This window comes from Pseudorca crassidens, chromosome 19 (genome assembly GCF_039906515.1).
Source record: "Pseudorca crassidens isolate mPseCra1 chromosome 19, mPseCra1.hap1, whole genome shotgun sequence".
In the NCBI taxonomy this organism is placed as follows: Eukaryota; Metazoa; Chordata; class Mammalia; order Artiodactyla; family Delphinidae; genus Pseudorca; species Pseudorca crassidens.
This window is the reverse complement of record NC_090314.1, coordinates 43,213,152-43,235,830: the sequence shown is the minus strand read 5'-3', so window position 1 is coordinate 43,235,830 and position 22,679 is coordinate 43,213,152. Positions and strand designations below refer to the sequence as shown.

At 55.6% G+C, this 22,679-nt stretch overlaps 1 protein-coding gene and 1 non-coding gene across 5 annotated transcripts; both read left to right on the top strand.

Moving 5' to 3' along the window:
- The first annotated feature begins 2,142 nt into the window (after positions 1-2,142).
- Positions 2,143-2,215, top strand: TRNAK-UUU (transfer RNA lysine (anticodon UUU)). Its single transcript has one exon. It is a non-coding gene; the product is annotated as a tRNA-Lys (tRNA).
- A 6,028-nt stretch (positions 2,216-8,243) lies between these two features.
- On the top strand, positions 8,244-22,475 carry STAC2 (SH3 and cysteine rich domain 2). Of its 4 annotated transcripts, none has more exons than XM_067714300.1 (12): positions 8,244-8,303; positions 8,876-9,015; positions 15,848-16,154; positions 16,493-16,590; positions 16,773-16,863; positions 18,266-18,381; positions 18,477-18,549; positions 18,642-18,703; positions 19,171-19,268; positions 19,658-19,709; positions 20,056-20,193; positions 20,894-22,475. In XM_067714300.1, the coding sequence occupies exons 2-12, from the start codon at positions 8,926-8,928 to the stop codon at positions 20,996-20,998; spliced, it is 1,230 nt and encodes a 409-aa protein (XP_067570401.1). In that variant the 5' UTR covers positions 8,244-8,303; positions 8,876-8,925; the 3' UTR covers positions 20,999-22,475. The 4 variants fall into 4 exon arrangements, with proteins under 4 accessions (XP_067570401.1, XP_067570403.1, XP_067570400.1 ...); XM_067714299.1 differs by lacking the exon at positions 8,244-8,303 and adding an exon at positions 8,543-8,716; XM_067714301.1 differs by lacking the exon at positions 8,244-8,303 and having other exon boundaries at positions 8,543-9,015; positions 18,269-18,381.
- The last annotated feature ends 204 nt before the right edge of the window (positions 22,476-22,679 follow it).

Genomic DNA, 22,679 nt, shown 5'->3' with positions numbered 1-22,679 from the left:
CTCCCTCCCTCCCTGGTGTGTGGGACCTGGGGCAGGGTACCTGGGTGGGTGGAATCCTAACCTATCCAGGGCTCAGGCACCGCTGTTACCCCTACATTCGTGGTCAAAAGGTCTGGGCACTGAGTTCCAGGGAAATGATTTTTATTTTTTTATCTTTTTTAAATTGGAGTATAATTGCTTTACAATGTTGTGTTAGTTTCTGCTGTACAATGAAGTGAATCAGCTACTATATGTATACATATATCCCCTACCTCTTGGATCTCCCTCCCACCCCACCCCCGGCCCTTCCCACCCATCTAGGTCATCACAGAGCACCGAGCTGGGCTCTCTGTGCTATATAGCAGGTTCCCACTAGCTATCTATTTCACACATGGTAGTGTATACAGGCCAATCCTAATCTCCCAATTCGTCCCACCCTCCCCTTCCCTAAAAGGAATGGATGAGAGCACAATTTTTCAGACACACATGCACACACACAGGAAGCTGGCAATACCATATGGCAATCCCTGTGTGCTCTGTGTGTCTGTGTACACGAATGCCCCCACCCTAGGAGGGGGGTCCTTTTTTCCAGCAAACTGTCTCCGAGGCCTCTGGGTGTGCAGCTCCACAGGGCACCACACTAAACAGCGCACCCCTAGAGTTCGAGGATGCACAGGCCTGGCTCTAAGTCTCCAATCTTTTATTCCTGAGAGTCCCTCTCACCACCAGTAAGTCTCACCTTGGAAAGGTACTCTGTTCACACTTCAAACTTACTGCTTCCTTCTTAAAACCCTTCCTGCAACCCAGCCAGCTGGCATTTATGTTCCCCATGTCCCTCCTCTGCCCTTCACCAAATTCCTTCACAGCAGTCGTCTGATGTGCAGTTTATTCTTAATGTACTTTGTCTAATGTTTGTTTTCCCATCAGAGTGGAAGCCCCTTGAAGGTAGGGACTAAGAGGTAAACATACCTCTCGATAGACCCTGAGTGCAAGCGCAACTAGGTGGATTTAGGCAAGTAACTTAGCCTTTCTGAGCTTCGTGCTGCAACTATAAAAAGGGGATGGTGGGCTTCCCCGGTGGCGCAGTGGTTGAGAGTCCGCCTGCCGATGCAGGGGACGCGGGTTTGTGCCCCGGTCCGGGAGGATCCCACGTGCCGTGGAGCGGCTGGGCCTGTGAGCCATGGCCGCTGAGCCTGCGCGTCCGGAGGCTGTGCCCCGCAACAGGAGAGGCCACAACAGTGAGAGGCCCGTACTGCAAAAAAAAAAAAAAAGGGGGGGGGGATGGTGAGAACCTCTGCCCCACAGGGCTGGATAATAATGAATGAGATAATGAGCCCTCAGTAAATGTAGGTGTCTTTTTCTCTACATATCTCCAGTGCCTAGTATATCATACAGGTTTATTTATTTAACACTTAAAAGTGTAGGTTTATTTATATAACACTTATAAATGTAGAGGGTCTTCTTATTTAGCAAGCAGTTCTTCAGTGCTCAGTATGACTCCAGAGTGCTTTTCAGTCTATCTTCTAAGACAGATGCTATTTTTTTTCTATTATTCTATTATCACCGCCCCCCTCATTATACAGATGGTGAAACTGAGGCTCCGAGAGGTTAAGTAACTATCTCAAGGTCACACAGCTAAGAGAAGACACAGCCAGGGTTTGAACCAAGGCCACCAGGTTACATTGCTCCTAATGACTGTACTATGACCACTCTGCTGGACAAATGTGTGTGGAATTCTGAAATTAACCAGGCAACAGTCCAACCTGGGGAGCTGGAGAATGAGGTCTACCACCCCTCCCCCAAAGAAAGAGGGGCTGATGGGGGGCAGTGTTCATCGTTCATGCATTCATTTATTTAACGGCTCCCAAAGAAGTATCAGACCCCGGAACCTGGATGGCAGGGACCCCTGGTCTTTCTGAGCTACAGCCTCTTCAACTGCAAAATGGAGAAAAATACTTTCTGTTCCAGTCCTGGGCTGTGAGCCCTGAGGATGAGTAAATATGAATGACAGTGGCTGGTCTGCTGTGGTTTTGATAGATGGGGGCGGGGGGGGGTATTAATAACGGCAGGAGGAGCAGGAAACGGGATTTTTGTCTCCTCAAGGATGGCTATGGCTTGACAATTCCCTTGGGATAAGCAGCAGTGGAGGCTGCAGGAGGGAATTCCCTGGCGGTCCAGTGGTTAGGACTCTGCACTTTTACTGCCGAGGTCCCGGGTTCAATCCCTGGTCGGGGAAATAAGATCCCACAAGCCGCGTGGCAAAAAAAAAAAAAAAAAAAAGGCATTGCAGGCAAGGGAAGCAGCTTTTCAGGGGTATGTGATCCTCCAGGTCCCACTGCATGTTACAACCACCCCTTGAAGTAAGAAGGTCCCCAGTTACAGTCTATGCAATTTGTCCAAGGTTATTAGCTAGTGAGGGTGGGCTGGAACCTGAGTCACCTCACTGCCATGCACCCAGACCAAGACACAGGACTCCTTCCAGGCCATCCCTGCAATGAAGCCTTTGGCCAGAAGACCCTGAGCCCACTACTCTGGCTCTGTTTCCACGTGGCTGCCCTTGGGAGCCAGAGGGATCTTCCTAAGACACAGGAATGACCATTCCATAATCACTCGCAGCGCTATTCTCAAGCTGGGCTCTGGAAACACCTGGGTAACCATGCCCATATTCCAGGGCATCTGTGGCACACCATAGTTAGTGCTTAAAATCATTTGTTGGTTTATTTATATAACAGAGAGGTTAAGTAACTATCTCAAGGTCACACAGCTAAGAGAAGACACAGCCAGGGTTTGAACCCAGGCCACCGGGTTACAGTCCTTGGACTCAAAGATATGAGTATAGATATTCTTGGACTCAAACGCAAGGCTTGCACAAACATTTAATATAGAGACTTGTTTTTATTTATTTATTTTATTTATTATTATTATTTTTTGCAGTACGCGGGCCTCTCACTGTCGTGGCCTCTCCCGTTGCGGGGCACAGCCTCCGGACGCGCAGGCTCAGCGGCCATGACTCACGGGCCCAGCCGCTCCGCGGCATGTGGGATCTTCCCGGACCGGGGCACGAACCCGTGTCCCCTGCCTCGGCAGGTGGACTCTCAACCACTGCGCCACCAGGGAAGCCCTAGAGACATGTTTTTAAATTCCTTTCAATTTCTGAGTGAACCACTTTGCCTACCTGCCCCCCGCCCCGCATGCCTCCATGGTACCCCTGGATGGTTCACCTGGGTTCCAATGAGCAAGTCTGAGAAGCCCGTTTGTGCAGGAAAACGCATCTTCCTGGCCCAGCATCCAAGGCTGTTTGTCCACCTTTTTCTGCCTTTCCCTGTCACCACTCCCTCTCTCCCTTGCTTACCGGCAACTTCCAGAACAGTCTTTTCTGTTTCATACCTCGGTGCCTTTGCCCAGGCTGTTGCATCTGCCTAGAATACTCTGGCCCCTCTGCCTTCTAGTCCTCTTGATGGCCTCTGTCAACTCAGCTGAAGGCGCATCTCTGTCCCCGCTGCTTCCTACCCCCAAGTCTGCTCAGAGGGATCCTCTGGGCAGGAGGGCACTCTCTGGGTCAGGATTTACAGGAGGGCCTCAAATGCAGGAAACTGGCACCCCGGGTGCCCAGAGCCTCTCTAGGCACTTAGTAGGACCACATGGTTTAGATGTCTCAAATGTAGACCCTCAAAGGCCCCACCTACACACTCCTCCCTGGAAGACATGCAACGTTGTTTTCTGTGTAGTCTGCAGGGGGCAGTGTGGACCCAGGCTGGCCCCAGGATCCCCAGCTGCTGTTTCCACTGGGTCTAGACTCTCCCAGCCAGAAAACCTCTCCCCAGGAGGAGTTAACAAGCTGAATCCCAAAGGAGGAGTTACAGGCAGGCTCCATCCTCCCTGCCTCGACATCTCTTTGGCATCATCACCCTCACGCTTCTCCCACTTAGTAAGCCAGTCACCCTCACCCCTAACACCCAGATCCAGTTGCTTCCAGGCTTCATCCTCCCTCTTTTCCACCAGCTCTCAGCAGCACCCTGCAGCCCAGTCTGTGCCCAGGGCCCCTCTGCAGCCAAAGATCCTCCTTTAAGAGTTTGGGGGCCCTCAGTGCTCATATCTCTAAAATTCTAACCCCTAACAGCCCCATCCCATCCACTGGGCTCCACCTCCTTGCTCACCCCAAAGTGATGACATTGCTGTTACCTTGGTAACAGATGCTTTGTGGGTGGGTATGGGGAATGGACCAGGGAAAGAAAGGGGTGGCTTCAGGACACTATCAGAGGCATGGGAGATGGGGGTGGGCAAACTGGCATAGGGCCTGGGGAGGGGCAGCCAGGGGCTGTGACCCCCACCACAGGCTGCTGTCATCCCTATGTCCCCAGCCTCAAGGGGAAAAGAAATAGAATAGAAGGGGACATCTTTGTGGAAAGAGAGGTTTTCTTACTGAGAGAAAGGGAAACATCCCCAAAACCATTATCCCCCTCCCATGGAAACAAGTCTCCTGGACAGCCTCGACTTGGCAGGGTAGGGAGAGGGGTGCACACACTGGAGCCCATGTTGTTCCGCTCCAGGGAGCCTGGGGCACAGAGAGAGGGAACAGCTCACCCAGGGCGTGTTAGGGACAGCGCCACAGGCAGTGGGAAGGCGGCTCTATGCCAGTGTCCCAAGCTCCAAGGGTTGTTGGCAGCAGCGGGTGGAGGGGCCCTTCTCCAGCCTCTGGGGACCTAGCTGTCGCAGATGCCACAGCCAGGAAGTATGTCAGGCACTTGCATAAGAGCCTTCTATATTTCTGTAAAATCGTAATTACCGATGCCTGCTGTGGGCCTTAGCTCATTAGAGCGGTATCTGCCTCTGAGGCCCTGGGGTGGGCTGGCAGAGGGACATAGGGGAGACTGGGCAAGGCCAGACCTTTCACTGTGTTCTCAGCATCCCCAGCCCCACTGAGGCTGGGTCCTCTTCCTCTCCCCAACTGGGAGATGAGAACCCAGACTTGACCTCAACCGTGATGAACCCCCCTACCCTAGGAGCCCCGATTCTAAAGCTGGAGGGAGAGGCCAGCCACTCATGTGCTCAGCTTGGGCTGTCCTTGGTATCCCATGGGGGCAGAGGCCACAGCAGGGAGGGACTTGAACTGAAGGTGTTTGTGGGAGAAAATAGGTCAGTCCTTACGGCAGAGGCAATCCCTCACGTTAGAGAATCTCAACACCTTAGTGGAGGGGCCCTGGGTCATTTAGGCCAGTGGTTCTTAATCTTTTGGGGATCTAAGATTCTCTGAGGAGCAGATGATCGCTCTGGACTCTCCCCCAGAAAATGCTTATCCTCCAAAATTTGATACAGCTTCAAGCAGTTCACGAACTCCCTGAAACTTACCTACAAGCCCAAGGTTAAGAATCCTTAAAAAAAAATTTTTAAATATTTATTTATTTATATATTTATTTTGGCTGCACCGGGTCTTAGTTGCAGAACGAGGGATCCTCGTTGCAGCACGCAGGCTCTTAGTTGCGGCATGCATGTGGGATCTAGTTCCCCAACCAGGGATCGAACCCCGGCCCCCTGCATTGGGAGTGCAGAGTCTTACCCACTGGACCACCAGGGAAGTCCTAAGAATCCTTAATATTTTTTAAAAATAAAATAATAATAATAACTATTTATCATGCACTTACTCTGTCCAGCTCTTTACATATATTAACTCATTTAATCCTCAAAAGAACACTAAGAGATATACAATTATTGCCCCCATTTAATCCAACTCCATTTCAAACTAATCTAGTCCAGTTCTGCCAATCAGAAGACAAGGAAACCAAAGACCCTCCAGAGGCGGATAGCTCTCTGCCCAAGGTCACAGAGCAGGAAAAAAGGGCAGACCAGGATGAGGACCAGGTGCTCTTAATGTGCTGGACATTGTGCCATATGCAGATTTGAAGCCATCTGTCCATCCCTCCATCCATTCCTCTGTCCCCAGGCTCCCGAGAGCCCAGCGCCCATGCTCATTCACTCAGCTCTCCTAGTAAGAGGCCCCCTGGTAGTTCTATCATGACGTCTGGTCTGAGAGCCCTTCTGAGACTACGGCTGCCACTCATCCTCCTGGACCACCTTGCCACTTGCTCTGACAACCCCTCCTTTCTGCCCTCCAAATCTAAGATGTTCCTCCCAGAGAAGCTAGCCCAGTTGCTCCTGCCCCATCTCTGAGCCACTGCAGTGGGAACTGTTGGCACTGAGACAGTGACTCAGGCTGAGATCATTAAAGACCGCTCTGAAACAGGAAGGCCACAGGCCAGAAAGGACATCCAGAGGTCATGGGATCCAGCCCCCTGCCTCCTCCACAGCTGCCCCACCTCAGATTTCTCAAACCCAGACCAGATGGGCCCCAGGGCCCACCGACTTCCCTGCCTTGCCCCACTGATTCCCCTGGGAATTCTTTCCCACGTCTAGTCAGAGTCTCCTGGGTCAGTTCTCTCATGGAGTAGCAGGCTGCAAGCAGCCGAGGAAAGCGAGGGAAGGAAGCTGTTCTTCTCTCTACCTCAGAAAAAGACCTCGGAAGAGACAAATCTCCCAGATGAAAGGAGAGAAAGAAGAAAATGAACTTTCTGTGCCTGTCTTCTCTGGGCCAAGTGGTATACTACACTGTCTCATTCATTCTCCCGGGAGTGAGGTAGGCACAACCTCCATTCTGCTGATGAAGAAATCAAGGCTTTAAAAGTTACCTACCCAGAAAAAAAAAAAAAAAAAAAGTTACCTACCCAGGGCTTCCCTGGTGGCGCAGTGGTTGAGAGTCCGCCTGCCGAGGCAGGGGACACGGTTTCAAGCCCCGGTCCGGGAAGATCCCACATGCCGCGGAGCGGCTGGACTCGTGAGCCATGGCCGCTGAGCCTGTGCATCCGGAGCCTGTGCTCTGCAATGGGAGAGGCCACAACAGTGAGAGGCCCGTGTACCGTAAAAAAAAAAAAAAAAAAAAAAAAAGTTACCTACCCAGGGTCAAGTGAATTAGTGACTACACAGGTACTGGACTCGAAGGAACCCAGAGCCTCTCCTCTTTGGAGGGAAACAGGGGTACCTCCCCCCAGGAGGCCTCACAAACACAGACGAAGCCCCTGTTTGCTCCAGCCCAGGACAGGTAGAGATAGAGGGCTGATGACCCCAACTCAGGTGCTCCAAGCATTTCTAAGTCTGAGTTGCCTAGGTGGGGGTCGTTGGGCTGACCTGTGCTGGGCAGGAGGGAGGAGGGTGGCCCTCAGAGGGGAGCAGTTGGTAATGAATGGGCCTTTGGGGAAACTGGTCTGAGGGCTGAGGCCAGGTTCTATTCAAACTCCTTTCAGGAAAGCTAGCACTCAGAGAGTCTGCAGTGTGTGGATCTGGAGGGGGAGGGGACTAAGCCCCCACTACCACAAACCCTCCCGTCCACCCTTGTCCTAATTCTGCCAGTGGCAAATAAATCTCTACTCCTGGACGCAGTAACCTGAGCAGTGCTCCACCGGTGAGCTCATCCTCAGGAGGAGATAGATGGCATGAATGGCTAGGTGCATGGGAGGAGGGCGGGTGGAGGAGGGAACACTAGGTTCAGCCCCTTCTCCAGGGCTGGCATAAAGGCAGGACCCTCTTGAGTGCCACCCACCCCTCATCTCATCACCCACAGCAGATGAGGAGGAAGGAGACTTAGACCCAGAAGTCTCTCCACCCACACCCAGGGAAGGATTCTCTCAACCTCCAACCTACCTCCATTTTCTTGGATAGGCCCAGAGATGAAGCTAGACCTTTTGATCAGGACCAGAAGAGGCAGGAGGAGAGGTAGGGGAAGTTCGGGAAATAGCAGGTAGGTGACATGCATTAGCTTCAGGCCAAGTGGACAGAGGACACCTTGGAGGGTAAGAAACCTCTTCCCCCTCACCTCTCCCTACCCCCATCTAACTCCATTTGTGGTAGGATCTTTAGGAGGGGGCATGTCTTGGAGAGGTTTGGGGACCTCAAGTGTGGCGACCGAGGCCTCTTCTCTGCTGAAGTCCAGGCAACAAGACTGGAAAACAATATAGTTGTCCTGCTTTCCAGGACAGGGCTGGCCTTTGACACATGATGTTCATTTGTCCATTCTCTGCTGAGGAAACCCCTACATAGTCCGAGGAGAGACACATTTGGGGAGAGTGTCTCCAGGGCAGAGAGACATCCAGTTAATTGGGCGGAAGTGTCCCCATTCTTCACGTCGCTATCAGGAGGTCCTACCTTTATCTCACTTTCAGCTATCCTTCTGCAGATCCAACCTATTTCTATTCCCCCCCCAACCCTTCCAGACTCAATATGATCTCCTGAGGCTTCCTTCAACCTTGTCACGCCCCCAGTTCCGGGTTTTTCAGGTAAAACTGCTCCCTCCACTTCTTTACCCTCCAAGCCCCTCCCCATCTTGTCAAGCCCCCCCCCCAGGCTCCGCCCAGCTCGCCCTCCTGGCCACCGCGGCTGCCAATAGCTGAGAACCTTATTTGCATAGAGGCGCTGGGGAGCTGCGGAGGGAAAGGGGAGGGACCAGGCGACCTCCTAAATCAAAGTTGGGAGGTGAGGACTGGGCGGAGGGGGTGCCCGGCTGGGGCCGGCGGGGGGAGGGGGAGGGGGTGGCGGGACGGACGTAGAGGACAGCGAAGCCTGCCGGACACTGACAGCTCCATCGCTCCCTCCCTCGGCTCATCCCCGAGTCCCCACTTCCCTCCTCCCCTCGCTCGGAGCAGCATCCTTGGTCCTCACTTCTGGGGTCGTCCTGCTCCCGCGGCTCCGTGTAATTACCTCCTCTCACCCACGAACCCGGGAACTTTCTCCGCCAGCACCCGGGAGTGGGGGGGGGTGCTTTGCCTGGGCGGGTTTCTCCTGGGGTTCGTTGGGGGGCAGTCTCTAGAGAAGGGCTTCAGGGTCCCACAGAGACACCTGCCACCCTCAGCCTGCCTCCAGCCGGGCTGCCGTCGGGTCTCGGCACCCTCTCACCTAACCATGACCGAAATGAGCGAGAAGGAGAACGAACCGGATGACGCGGCCACCCACACCCCCCCGGGGACAGTCTCTGCCCTCCAGGAAACCAAGGTAACTCGGGAGGCGCGAGGCCTGGACCCCTGCCCAGCGCGCCCCCAGCCCGGGCGCCCTCTTCCCGATGCGGTTGCCACTGTGGCCTCGAGTGCCCTGGGGTCACAGTAGCGGGGCCCGTGTGGTCCCCAACGCTCCGCGCGGCGACCCGGGGGCAGTGGGCTCGTGACGAGGGGCCACAAGGAGGCCCCATCACACAAGCACGACACGCCCTTGAGCGCGTGATGAGCGGACGCTCCACCGCGACCCTCCAGGGAGATTGTATGTAACTCGCGTTTGTTGGAGGGAGTCGGCGCAGCGAAGGCGGAGGCAGTGTGTAGCGGTGTGTAGCGGGTGTGGGCTGGTATACTCGCCCGCGTGTGCGTGCGAGGCGCACCCCTCCCGTGTCCGCCAGGTCTCTGTCTGTCCCTCTCTCTTTGCCTGTGTCTCTCTGAAAATGTCTCTACAACCTGTTTGTCTCTGTCTTGGTATCTCTCTGTGTGCGTCTCGGGTCCTCTCGGCGTCTCTGTGTGTTTATTTCTGAGTCTCTCTAGATGTCTCTCTCTGACCCGCCGCAGTCCTGCATTCGCCCCCTCCCAACCGGGTTAGGCTCGGGGACGTGAGGCCGCGGCCGGGGGCTGCGCAGCTTCTGAGTTCGCGCTGGGGGCTGCTGCAGGGCGGACCATCACTGGCGGGGACCCGGGGACTGTTGTTGCGGCTCCGGATGAGAAAGACAGGCAGCCCATGCCAGCGGGCCGTGTGCCGGGGAGGGGGGCGGGGAGCTGCTAGAAACAAAAAGGGAAGTCATCATAATTAATGAATGTCATAATTAACCCTAATTATGTATGATTGCTACTCCTGCGGGAGTCACAATGAATAAATTATTCCCCAAGGAAGTCAGGCGGAGCGCAGACTCCTGGCGCTGAAGGCGGTGGGGTGGGGGAGAACCCTGCTCACATTCAACCCCCCCCACGCCTCTATTCTGCCTGCTCCCTCCCCGAGTTCTAGGTGCTGACCCGCAAGAAGTTCTGCAGGAAGCGACCTGAGCGGGGGACCTGGGGATGGGGAGAGAAGAAGGGGCAGTGCTCTCTCTGCCCACCCCCACCCCCCCAGATTTCAGGCCCAGACTACTCTCTCCCTTTCCACCCTGGTAAATTGTTCCCACCAGGCTTCTGTTACCCAGATGAGGAGGGGGGCAGTCAGGACCAGAAATGGGTGGGGTCTTTGGCTCCCCCTGGTATCACTGGCTCATCTATAGCTCTTTCCAATGCCCGTCTTCCTCCTAATTCTGTCTTGACCGCCCCCAGGATATGAGGTTAATTCAAGGTCAAGGTCTTCAAGGGAGTGACCAAGGGAAGATGAGTAGGACCAGAGGCACCCCAGGTAGGCTGAGGCACCCCAGGTAGGCTCCCCATGCCTAAACCAAAGCGACCCAGTGGGTCTCCACAGCCAAGTCTTCAGATTCACACTTGACCTTCTCCTGCTCCCTTCTGAGAACTAGACCTTGGGCTCTCAGACCACAGAGTTACCTCCCCCTCAGAAAGCCAAGCCTCCTGGGAAAGGAATGAGGTGTTGGGGGGCAGAATATTGCTTGGAATATTTGTGACAGCTTCTTTCAAGCAGAAGATCCCCCTCCTGAGGGAACTGAGCCGCATCCTGAGTTCCAGCGCCCCTGAGCTTCACAGCTGCCTTCTAGTCACCCTGGACAGACACATACAAACTCCTTACTTGCTTCCCAGGGAATTGAGGGCCTCCCAGGTCCTGCCCTGATTCCCACACCACGGCCTGGCCACTCAGCCCCCTCCTTAAGAGTTCTCCAGAGCAGGCAGGAGGGCTGGGCAGTGCTGCCTCAGCAGTCAGCAGGCTGCAAGCTCAGCTGTGTGGGGAGGGGTGGTCAGGGCCTGGCAGGTCTGTACCTCCTTCCTCCCAGCCCAAGGACTGTCCCATGCCATCACCTCTGGGTCTGAGCCATGGAGATCTGAGGAGCAGGGAAGGAATGGGAGTGTACACCTGACCTGGTCCCTCTGTGCCAGGCCAGTTGGAGCCCTGCCCCTTTGCCGCGCTCCCCTGTACCTCATTTACGAAGGACTCAGTAATAACAACACAGGCTGGATTGCAGGTCTGGGGGAAGGTACTCAGGAGGGCAGAGGTGGGCAGAGAGAGGATTCAGAACACTTGCCAGCCTCTTTCCATTCCCCCACCTCAACTTGTCCCAAAGTAGCTTCTGTCTTCAGACTGTAGAGGTGGAGAAGAGGAAGGGAGAGGGTCGGTGCTGCCCACCCAGCTCAGTTTGAGGCAGGTACAACAGAGGTGGCTGGTGTACTTGTCTTCATTAGGCAGTGAAGTCAACATTCCAGACCTATTCATCAGTGTTTGGGGCTCCCTGGGGATTTCTTGCCAGCCCAAGTCCAGCCTCCTGCTCACCCTAAAGTCGGGTTTCACTCCGGCACCCAAGCTACTCAGCCACCCTCCTAGTGTCAGCATCGCCCTCTCTGGGTCCCCATCCCATCCTACTACATGGGGCCTGCCAGCACCCACTTTGCTGCCATCTTTGGAAAGACCCTGCCATGCCAGCTCTGCCATCTGAGTCAGCTTGTGTCACATCTGCCACCACCCTCTGCCAGCTGCCTAGTGCCATTTCAGGAGCTGGCAGGAGCTGAGGAAGGAAAGGACTGTCCAGGGTGTGGAGAGGTGGGGAGGAGGCAGGCAGGCCGGGTCCTGCCTCCAGGAGGGGATTCAGAATAACAGGTCTGATGGTCCAGACTCCAAGCCAGACAAGCTCCTGGTGCTTTGGGAGGGAATGGGGTCCAGGTGGGCCAGCTTGCCAGGGTGTATGGTGACTTCTTCTCACACCAGGGAATGGGTCCTGGGACAGTGGGGGCACCAAAAAGATAGAGGGTGGGGAGGTAGAGAAAGGTCTTCTCTGGGAACTAGGAGTCCCAGGAATGGAAATACCTGGCCAGGCTGAGCCCAAATGAGGTTTGGGTGGCCAAGCCAGATGTCTCTGGTGTGGGCGGGCATTAAGCCATTTGGCAGAGATGCCGTCATCTGCCCTCCAGCCACAGCCCTTGACATCTGCCAGCCACCCCAGGTGGCATTCCTTCCCACTTCTCCACCCTCCTGGGATCTGGGGCAGAGTTGGGGCTGCCCTGGTGGCAGGGAACATTCTGTTCCAGAGGTTTTTGGTACCCTGCAGAGGTGGCTCTTGGCACTGAGGCCAGGCGGGGACCAGGAAAGGGCACAGGCTGGAGAGTAGGGAGGCTTGAAATCTCATCCTATGAGGATTACTTTGGAAATAATGGCCTCAGGAGGGGGCAACATTATTGATGTCTTCAAATATTTGAAGAACTGATGTGTGTAAGCGAGAGTATCCCTTCCTGGAGCCAAGGGAGGGACAAGGGCCGATAGGCAGGGAGGCAGGTTTTTCAGCTCTAAATAGGGAAGCACTTTCCAGCGATTGCAGCTGCCCAAAGATGGAATGACTGTCCCAAGAGAGGATGGGCTTGCCGTCACAAGAGGTGACCAACAGAGTCAAACAATAATTCAGAGGGCACATGGCCAGAGCAGTGCGGGGTGGGGACTGCTCTATGTGCCCAGTCTTTCAAGTCCCTTCTAACCCTACATTTCATGACAAGCCCATGGCACAACTGAGGGCCAGAGCTGAGGGCCAAGGCAGGGTGCTCCTGGTCACTTGGGCTCAATAGCCAAAGCCACTGGTTCAAGTCCCGGCTCTGCTACTTAGCAGCTGCGGACTCATGATGAGTGAGTGATTTAACCCCCTCAGCTCCTCATCTGCAAAGGGGACCAATAATTGTCACCACCTCAGTGGGTAGTGCCAGGGTTAATGAGATTCTGCATATCAATTCCAGGACTCTGACAACGACAGTCCCTCATTATGTTCATAAGTTTAGGTTTTGCTTTGGGGACTTGAGCCTGTATTGCTTAGAGAGCATCTAACCCTGACTTGGAGGTGGGGAAACTGAAGCTTAGAGAGAGAGGAAGTGAAGTAACTTGCCTTCAGGCAGCAGATTGCATTCTGCCCCCACCCCCCCAGCACATCCTCCCAGAGACCTCCTGTGCTCTGTGCCCACGGCCCCTGTGCAGAGCAGTGGGTGGTTCACCCACTCCTCTGGGTCTGTCAGAGCCCCGAGAGCCACATAGAACATATTCGTGTTCTAATTAATTGTCCCTCTGGGCCTCGACCTCTGCCCCAATGCCCAGGCAGCTGGGGCCCGGGGCCCTGCTTCTCAGAGACACACAAAGAAGCCCCAGTGCTGGCCAGGAAGCTGGATTTGGAAGGAGCTGAGCAACTCAGCATGCCAGTCCCCCTAGGGCTCTGGCCTTTCAGCTGGCCTACCGGGGCCTGCCTGTTGCCCAAACATTTCCCCCTCTGCTTTCCCCTCTGTCATGTGGCCTGCTGGCTTCCCTAGGGTTAGAGGGGCCACCACTTCCATTCCCTTGGCACACAGGCTGCCTGGTGTCCCAGCTGGGAACCCTGGCCAAGTGTCCCTGCCTAGAGCCAGGCCTCTGCCCCCCACCTCCACCCGTTTCTTTTTTTAACTGGTAGAAAGGAATGGGAGGGGCAAGGGCTTTCAACAGGAGGGGAGTAGAGCAGGGGTCTGGCTAGAGAGGTCCAGATCTCACTCCGGGTAGAATAAGGGTGTGTTTGGGTGAGCAATGGGAATAACTCTGGCCTCACCGCAGAATCCACCGTGCACTCCAGAACACGTGCTCTGTTTAGGATTCCAGCCACTTGCTCATCATTTATTCCACAAACATTGACTGAGCACCCACTATGTGCTGAGGCCCGTTATGGGGATTTGAAGCAAACTTTCCCGCCCTCCAGGGGCTCACAGCCTCCCGGAGGAGGGAGAAGTAAATGACAACATAAACCTGATCGGAGCTATCATGGAAGCCCGTCCAGATGCAGCCAGCCAGAGGAGGGAGTGGTCCCACCGAAGGGAATTCCTGCAGAAGAAGAGACAGCTTCCCAGAGAAGGAAGCATCACAGGAAACCCTGAAGAAGAAAGCGGGAAATAACTGGATAAGGCAAAGAGGACAAACATGTAAAAAGCGCAGAGGCATGAAACACGGATGAGTTCAAGTCCTCACATGTGGGCTCAGGTGGAGGGCCTGGGCTGGAAGGGCAGGTTTGGCCAAGTTGCAGTTTCATGGCTGGGACAGGGGCCCTGCCTGGGTCCTGAGGAGCCATGAAAGGTTTTTTGCGGGGTCAGGGATCACCTCCCTGGCAGGTGCATGGAGAACAGGTGGGGATGGGCAAGGTGGAGGCAAAGAGCTATGGCCCTGAACCCGACAGGGTGCTGGAACCTGAACCAGGGCCGGGCTCTGGGGTGCTGAGGTGTTACAGGGGATGAACCGGAGAGGTGTTTTGGAGGGAGAATCAGCCCTGAGGATGAGGGTCCAGGGTGACCACTCCCCCACTCCCTGTTCAAGGACCGAGGACCTGGTGTGTTTTGGCCCCCAAAGTATTATTTTGTCAAGTCGAGTAAATGGTACCTCCATTCAGTGAAATTCCTGTGCAGCCGTACAAAAAGAATGGTGAAACTCTTTGTGTATTTGTATGGAAGGATTTCCAAGAAAAACGCAAGGCACGGGAGAAATAGTATACTACCATTTCTGCAGATTAAAAAGGAAATAAAGCCTCTTGAATTTGTTTCTATCCAACGTCACATAAAGTTCTAGGTTTCTTAACTGACTTTTTTTTTTTTTGGCTGCACGCAGCGTGCGGACCTTCCTGTGCCCCCTGCAATGGAAGCACAGAGTCTTAACCACTGAACCACCAGGAAGTCCCTCTTAACTGACTTTAAATTTCATAAGTTCATGAAATGGATGAATATTTTTTATTAAAAAATTACTTATATAAACAAAAAGTCTAGGGGTGGGGTAGGGAGGGTGGGAGGGAGATGCAAGAGGGAGGAGATATGGGGATATATGTATATGTATAGCCGATTCACTTTGTTATACAGCAGAAACTAACACACCATTGTAAAGCAATTATACTCCAATAAAGAGGTTAAAAAAAATAAATAAAAAAGTCTAGGGACTTCCCACGTGGCTCAGTGGTTGAGATTCCGCACTCCCAATGCAGGGGGCCCGGGTTCGATCCCTGGTCAGGGAACTAGATCCCACATGCATGCTGCAACTAAGAGTTCACATGCTGCAACTAAGGAGCCCATGCGCCGCAACTAAGAAGCTGGTGAGCTGCAACTAAGGAAACTGCCTGCCACAACTAAGACCCAATGCAACCAAATAAATACATTTTTTTTTTTTTTTTTTTTTGTGGTACACGGGCCTCTCACTGTTGTGGCCTCTCCCGTTGTGGAGCACAGGCTCCGGACGCGCAGGCTCAGCGGCCATGGCTCACGGGCCCAGCTGCTCCACGGCATGTTGGATCCTCCCGGACCGGGGCACGAACCCGTGTCCCCTGCATCGGCAGGTGGACTCTCAACCACTGTGCCACCAGGGAAGCCCCATAAATATTTTTAAAAAACAAAGTCTAGATTTCTTTTTGAAAATTGAGAAACCTGGCAACGCTGGGCTGCCCCTAGAGACTAGCTCAGCTGGCTGAAGGAGACCAGCAGCTACTCGCTGACTGTCCAGTCCCCACCACTCCTAATTAGGTGCCTGTCCAGCCAGAGCTCCTTTGCTCAAGGAGGTTCCCTGCCTGGCTCTTGTGGGCACCTGGGATGGTGACCTGCCTTCTGGGACTTGGCAGCCTCTTTCTCAGTACTTCATCTCACCTCTGGCTCTCAGCCTTCAGGCTGCCGCTGGCCAAGGAGAGATCCCGGGGAGCCAGCCCCCTCCAGGCTCACAGCCCCTTTTCCTCTTTCAGCTCCAGAGGTTCAAGCGCTCACTTTCCCTCAAGAACATCCTCCGAAGTAAGAGCATGGAGAACTTCTTCTTTCGCTCGGGGTCTGAGCCCAAATGCCCCACCGAGGTGCTGCTGACGCCCCCGACCCCGCTGCCACCTCCCTCCCCACCACCAGCGTCTGCAGACTGGGGCCTACACACCCCAGCCCTGTCCCCCTGCCCGATCTCACGCCCCCTGGCACCACTCAAACCAGTGAGGCTGCACAGCTTCCAGGAACACGTCTTCAAGCGAGCCAGCCCCTGTGAGCTGTGCCAACAGTTCATTGTGGGTAGGTGCCTGGGTGGCAACAGAAGGGGTCGGGGTGAGTGTGGGTGTGGGCCCATGGACCTGACTGCCTGATGTTGGGCTGCTGCTAAACCTAACTGTGCCCCTCCCTCTGGGAGGACACATGAGCACCCTTGGGGGTGGGTGGGGACCCCGTGTTGCTGTGTTTACTAACAGCTCAGGTTCCACCCTGACTGTGTGGAGGTCGGAGCTAGGCCCCAGGCTGGCATGAGGATGCCCAGTCCCTTGCTCCCTCATGCCCTAACCTGCCTCCTTTGCTCCTTGTCCTTGGATGTAGCCTCTCTTGACCACCCCCTCTTGCCAAACCCACATTCTTCCCAGGAAACTCCAAGCAGGGTTTGCGGTGTAAGACATGCAAAGTCAGCGTCCACCTCTGGTGCTCCGAGGAGATCTCCCACCAGCAATGCCCAGGCAAGACGGTGAGTGGGGACCACACAGAGATGGCTGGCTGATGCTCCCAGGCCTGGCATGTGGGGGAATGAGTGCCCTGCAGGGCTGGTTCCTCATGTGGGGTGGTGCTTGGGCTTGGGGAAGGCCAAACTCTCAAGGGGCTGTGACCTCCCTGTGCCCTCTCTCTGCCCCACCCCACCCCCCGCCACAGTCCTCCTCCTTCCGCCGCAACTTCAGCTCCCCGCTCCTGGTGCATGAGCCGCCACCAGCCTGTGCCATGAGCAAGGAGTCCCCACCCACTGGTGAGTGTCCACTGTTGCCCCTGATCCCACTGTGGTGGGATGAGAGACCCATGCACTCCTCAGAGGAGCACCTGAGTCACACTGGCACTGCCCGTTCTTGGCACGACTACCACTCCCTTCTTTTTTTTTTAGACTTCTTCTTCTTCTTTTTGTTTGTTTGTTTTGGTTTTCTTCCCCAATTCCCTTCTTTGAATGCTGCTGTCCTGAATGTAGACTTCATTCATTCATTCATCCATCCTTCAACAAACACTTTATTGAACACCTACTAAGTGCCAGGCACTGTGCTAGACATGGGAACACAGCCCTGAAGAAGGTGGAGCTCATGGTCTAGTAAGGGAGCTAGACATGAAATAAATAATCACATAAATCATCAATTAACCATCATTTGGTGAATGCCTGAAACGGAAGGATAGGGAATAAAGAGAGGATAAAGTCGGCACCGACCTCATCCACAGAGGCAAAGAAGGCATCCGGGAGACTTGACAGATAGGGAATTAGTCTGAGGATCTGGGGAAGACCAGTGTGGACAGGAGGCAGGCCAGAGGTAGGGAGAGGCAGAGAGTTAAAGAAAGGATAATGAGGATGGGACTGAGGGAGTCAGAGTAAAAGGGTGAGATGGGACCCTGGGTGCAGGGCCTCGGGGTCCATTTTAAGAGTGTTCTTTGGACTTTATTCTTTTTTTTTTTAATTGAAGTATAGTTGATTTACAATGTTGTGTTAATTTCTGCTGTACAGCAAAGTGATTCAGTTATACATATATATATTATTTTTCATATTCTTTTCCATTATGGTTTATCACAGGATATTGAATATAGTTCCCTGTGCTCTACAGTAGGACCTTGGTGTTTATCCATTCTGCGTATAAACAGTTTGCATCTGCTAATCCCAAACTCCCAATCCATCCCTCCCGCACCCCGCCTCCCCCTTGGTAACCACAGGTCTTTGGACTTTATTATAAGGTCAATTTTTGTGTTTTTACAAGAGCATTCTGGCTACTGTGTGGGTTGGAGAGGCTGGACTGGAAGCAGGGAGACCAGTTGGGAGGCCATGATGGTTGCCAGGAAAGTTTGGTAGCTTGGACCAGGCTGGTAGCAGTGGAGATGGAGAGAAGTGAGCAGATTCTAGAAGTGTTTGGGAGGTAGGATGAGGTGATGGAGTGAACACAGGCAGTGAGGCGGGCAAGGGGTCCAGGATGCTCCAGGTTTGTGCCTGGGCACCGTGGGAGGACACGGAGCTCTCATACCGTGAGGGAGACCTGGGAGGGGCAGGTGAGAGGAGTGCAGATTTCAGTTTAGGGCTGGCTGAGCGGGACAGCCAGCAGGGCAGCCAGGGCTGAGATGCAGGACTTCAGGGCAGAGCGAGGCTGGCAGCAGGGTGCCCGGCCCTGATGGTGACTCCTCAGTAGGGGCCAGCGGGAAGGTGGACCCCGTCTATGAGACCCTGCGCTACGGAACCTCCTTGGCCCTGATGAACCGCTCCAGCTTCAGCAGCACCTCTGAGTCCCCCACGCGGAGCTTGGTAGGTATGGGGAGCACCAAAGGGGAGCCTCGGGGGCAGAGGTCTCAGAGGGTGGGGGGTCCAGGGGTTGAGCCCTCCCCTCGCTGTGTCCCTAGAGCGAGCGGGATGAGCTGATTGAGGACGGGGAAGGCAGCATCCGCAGCTCAGAGGAGGGCCCTGGCGACAGCGGTGAGTGGGACTGGGGACCAGGGGCAGGAATGGAGCGCAGTACGGGCCGCTGCCTGCTGCCTCACACCCTCGCCCCACCCTGGCATCTCCAGTATTCACAGCCGCGGCTGAGAGCGAAGGGTCAGGACCAGAGGAGAAGAGCCCCGGACAGCAGGTGAGGCTGGGCTGGCAGTGAGCCCCCGGCAGGCCAGGTGGGAAGGGACTGTTCTTCTCCTTGTCACTGATCCCTAGGTGGGTGACAGCGTGCTGAGTGGGAGTATCCCTGTTCCATCATTTATCCTTAGTCTACAGGGATGGGCAATGCCGGGGTGAGTAGGCCCGGGAGGCAGGGGTGTTACCACTCCACTGACCCAGTGCCTACTGTGCCCACTCCTACTGCCCCAAGGGTGGGCAGTTCTAGGGTGCAGCAGGCAGAGGAGGATCCCTCTTCTCCATCCCTGGCCCAGTCCCTTCAGGGGTGTGTAAGCACGGCAGATAGGACAGTCTTCACCTCCCCTGTCATTGACCCAGGAGCGCTGTGCCCCATCTCCTAGCCCCCAGGGTAGGCAAGGTCAGGGCAAGGGGAGAGTAGGTGGAATAAGAAAGGTGTCCCCCCCACAATGACCCAGAGCTTTTCCACAGGCCCCCAGGCCCCTTCTACGGAAGGATGTGGGGCCCATGTACTCCTACGTCGCGCTCTACAAGTTTCTGCCCCAGGAAAACAACGACCTGGCTTTGCAGTAAGTCCTCCAGCGGCCCAGTCCCCGCCCCGGGCAGCTGCCTGGCTCCAACCTCAGGGCTCTGTGCTCCCAGACCTTGGAACACGAGTGTGAGGGAGACCTTCAGGAACCTCCTCCTGGCACACTTGAGGCTACTGAGCCCAAAGAGGAGACAGAGGTGCCAGAGTCCAAGAGGGATTGGTGCTAATGTCACGTTTCCTGCCCCCTGCCCGGCCTCTGTCCTGGAGAGCGTCTGCCATACCTGTAGTCACTCAGGGTCCTCCAAGGGCATCGAGAACTCTCTCCCAGCTGAGGGGGGCATGCAGGGGATCTGGGGGCCTAGGACTCTTGGGATGCAGAGTGGGAGGGTCCCTCCTGCCCCATGTGCTACCTCCGCTCTCTCATCCCAGGCCTGGAGACCGGATCATGCTGGTGGATGACTCTAACGAGGACTGGTGGAAGGTGACTTGGCAGGGTGGGGAGCGGAGGGTGGGGCATGGTAGGTACATCACTAGCCCGCACCCTCAGAGAACACAGCCCCAAAGACCTCCTCTCCTTCCTCCACCGGCCCTAGCCAGGCCTAGGCCCACCCTCAGGTCTTACTCTCGCTGTGCCCCTCCCCGCCCCAGCCTTGTTCCTCCGTCCACCTTGTGCCCTTTCCAGCCCAGAAGCCACCCGACTAGGGGCTCAAATACAGAGAAGCCAAATCTGGAGGATGACAGCATTGGCTCTGAGTGGGCATTAGGTCTAGAGAAAGCAGTGGGGGTCAGGGGGTGGCACGAGTGTTCATTGCCAGCCTCATCCCCAGGGCAAGGTCGGCGACCGGGTTGGCTTCTTCCCAGCCAATTTTGTGCAGCGGGTGAGGCCAGGCGAGAACGTTTGGCGCTGCTGCCAACCCTTCTCCGGGAACAAGGAACAGGGCTACATGAGCCTCAAGGAGAGCCAGGTGAGGGCCTGGGCCCTGCATGGCTGGAGAGGTGGGCGTGGGAGAGAGGCGGCAAGGGTGTGGGCGAGGGCCCTGGAGGAGGATGCTTGCAGCCTGGCAGCAGGAGGGAAGGCAGGCTAGAAGCAGTGGGACTGGGAAGTTCCCTGGTGGCCTAGTGGTTAGGAGTCTGGGCTTTCACTACCGTGGCCGGGTTCAATGCCTAGTCCGGGAACTGAAATTCCCGTTAAAAAAAAAAAAAAAAAGCAGCAGTGGGACTGCAGGGCTCTCCTGTCCTCCCCTCTGGGAACTGGGGCTGGCAGCTAACACAGTCAGAGGGCTGAGTTATGTTAGAGAGTCGGGGCAGGAACACTGGATTAGGAGTCTAGAGGCTCGGGTTTGAATGCTGGCTCTGCCTTTGGGTTCTTGTTAACCACGGGCAAGTCCTTTTCCCCCTGTTACCTCCTCTGTGAAATGGTGGTCTGTCAGGGGCATTAGACCAGCTGATCTCAAAGGTCAGACCCGAAGTGATGCTCTGTGTCTGCTGACTGCCTGGTCTTGCACCCTGTACTCTCCTGGGATCTGCTCCCATCACCCGGGCTCCAACCACATCTGACGCTGGTCCCTTCATCCCCTGGGATGGACCGCCTGGGAGCCACCAGCAGGACTTGGGGCCAGGGACGCAGGCAGTGCCAAGCCTCAGCTTCATGTCTCTTCTGCTCAGATCTGTGTGGGCGTGGGCAGGAGCAAGGATGCTGATGGCTTCATCCGCGTCAGCAGCGGCAAGAAGCGGGGTCTGGTGCCAGCCAACGTCCTGACCGAGATCTGAGAAGAGCCAAGAGAACCCGGAAGCCACCCCTGCCTGTGCCCGGCCCTTGCTTCTGGCCCCAGGAGGGGAGCAGGCCTCTGCCCACACTCTCTCTCCCTCTGCCCTTCTCCTTGGGGCCAGTCACCATGGCTTGGGAGGCTTCTGCACTGAGGAGGGTTTTATTTCATGGGTCCTGGGGTGCCCTGAGGAGGCTGCTGCTCTGAGACTTGGAGGTGGGGAGGAGGAGAAAGTGGGAGGGGAGGGGAAAGCTCCAGGTGGGACCCCCTGGTGCCCATGCACTCCCAAAGCCCGTTGCCATGCTGAGTCCAGCCCTGAGAGGCAGTTCCTGGGGAACTTCCCTGCTGCCTCTTCCAGAGACCTTCCCCTGCCCACAGCATCTTTGCCTGCCTGACAGCTCCCCTCTCCTCACAGAGCCTCTGCTTGGGTCTTTGTGTGTGTGACCCTGCAGCTGCCCCTTTGGAAGTGGGGCCTTGGGAAGGTGCCTTCCCGGGTCCCTTAGCCCCAGCTCTGGGTAGGGAGGGAATTCAGGGCTGCAGGAGGATCCTGGTCTCACCACCTCTGTCACTCCATCAATTCTCAGGAAAGTTCTGCGGTTATCTCTCCCATTACTTGAAACCTGGGTGGACAGAGGAGGGGAGGGCTGAGGTCTGGGGAAGCTGTGGTAAATCAGAGACTGTCCCTCAAGTAGCGCAGTCACCACAGAGCAGCCTCATCTTCCCCTTGTGCACTGGGAAAGGACACCCAAGAGCGGCCTGAACACAGAAACCCGATTAAGAACAAAAGACTGGCCCACGCCTGCTCAAAATAACCCCCAGTTCACTGTCAGGACTCTAAAAGCTCAGTTCCTGTCCCAGTCCTCTCCAGGCCCACCCCAGGAACCCAACCTTCAGGGCTGACCCCGCAGTGACCCTCCCTCACCCCCTCTCTCCAGGCTCTGCAGGGGACAGGGCTGCCTTTGCAGGGGTTCCTTTTCTGGTTGCATCTGCTCCCTTGCCCAGGACACAGAGCCCTGGGAGGAAGAGGGAGTGGGAGACAGACAAAGAATTCTGTTGGAGCACCAGGAGGGGAAGAGGGTAGGCATCCTGGGCGGGGGGGGGGGGGGGGGGGAGACACGCAAAGAGGACCCCTCCCTTGCAGGTTGCTTCTCTCTGGTACCAACTTCCCTCTCCCCCCAAGCTCAGAGCCTCCTCTTGTGCCCTTGATCGTGCCAGCCAATGCCACTCCCCATCCTAGGCACAGTCACACCCTCCCATGCAGTGGGAGGGACACATCCTCCTACCCACTGGCCCCTGCCCCACCTCTCCCTCGCAGAGAGGGGTACTCAAGCCACACTGCCCTGTTTGCTGCCATGAGGGCCCCCCCCCTCCGGCAATGTCCCAGGGGCGGGCCCAATGCCCACTGTACATGAGGCTGCATGAGGCGTCTGCTGGGGCATTGCTGAGCCCCCAGACTCCTAATTAAATGTTTCTTGTCCCAACCTGTCTGCTCTATCTGCTTGGGCTAGAGGAAGGGAAGGGGGAAGGGGTCGGGGGGTGGTGGAGGTACGGAAAGTGGACAGCCTGAAGATCGGAGAATGCGCTCATCTCCGAGAGGAGGGGTATGGGGACAGCTGGCCCTGACAGTGAGGGTCCCCAAGCCTTCTCATTCCCTTCCACCCAAGCAGCCTGAGCCAGGCGGGATC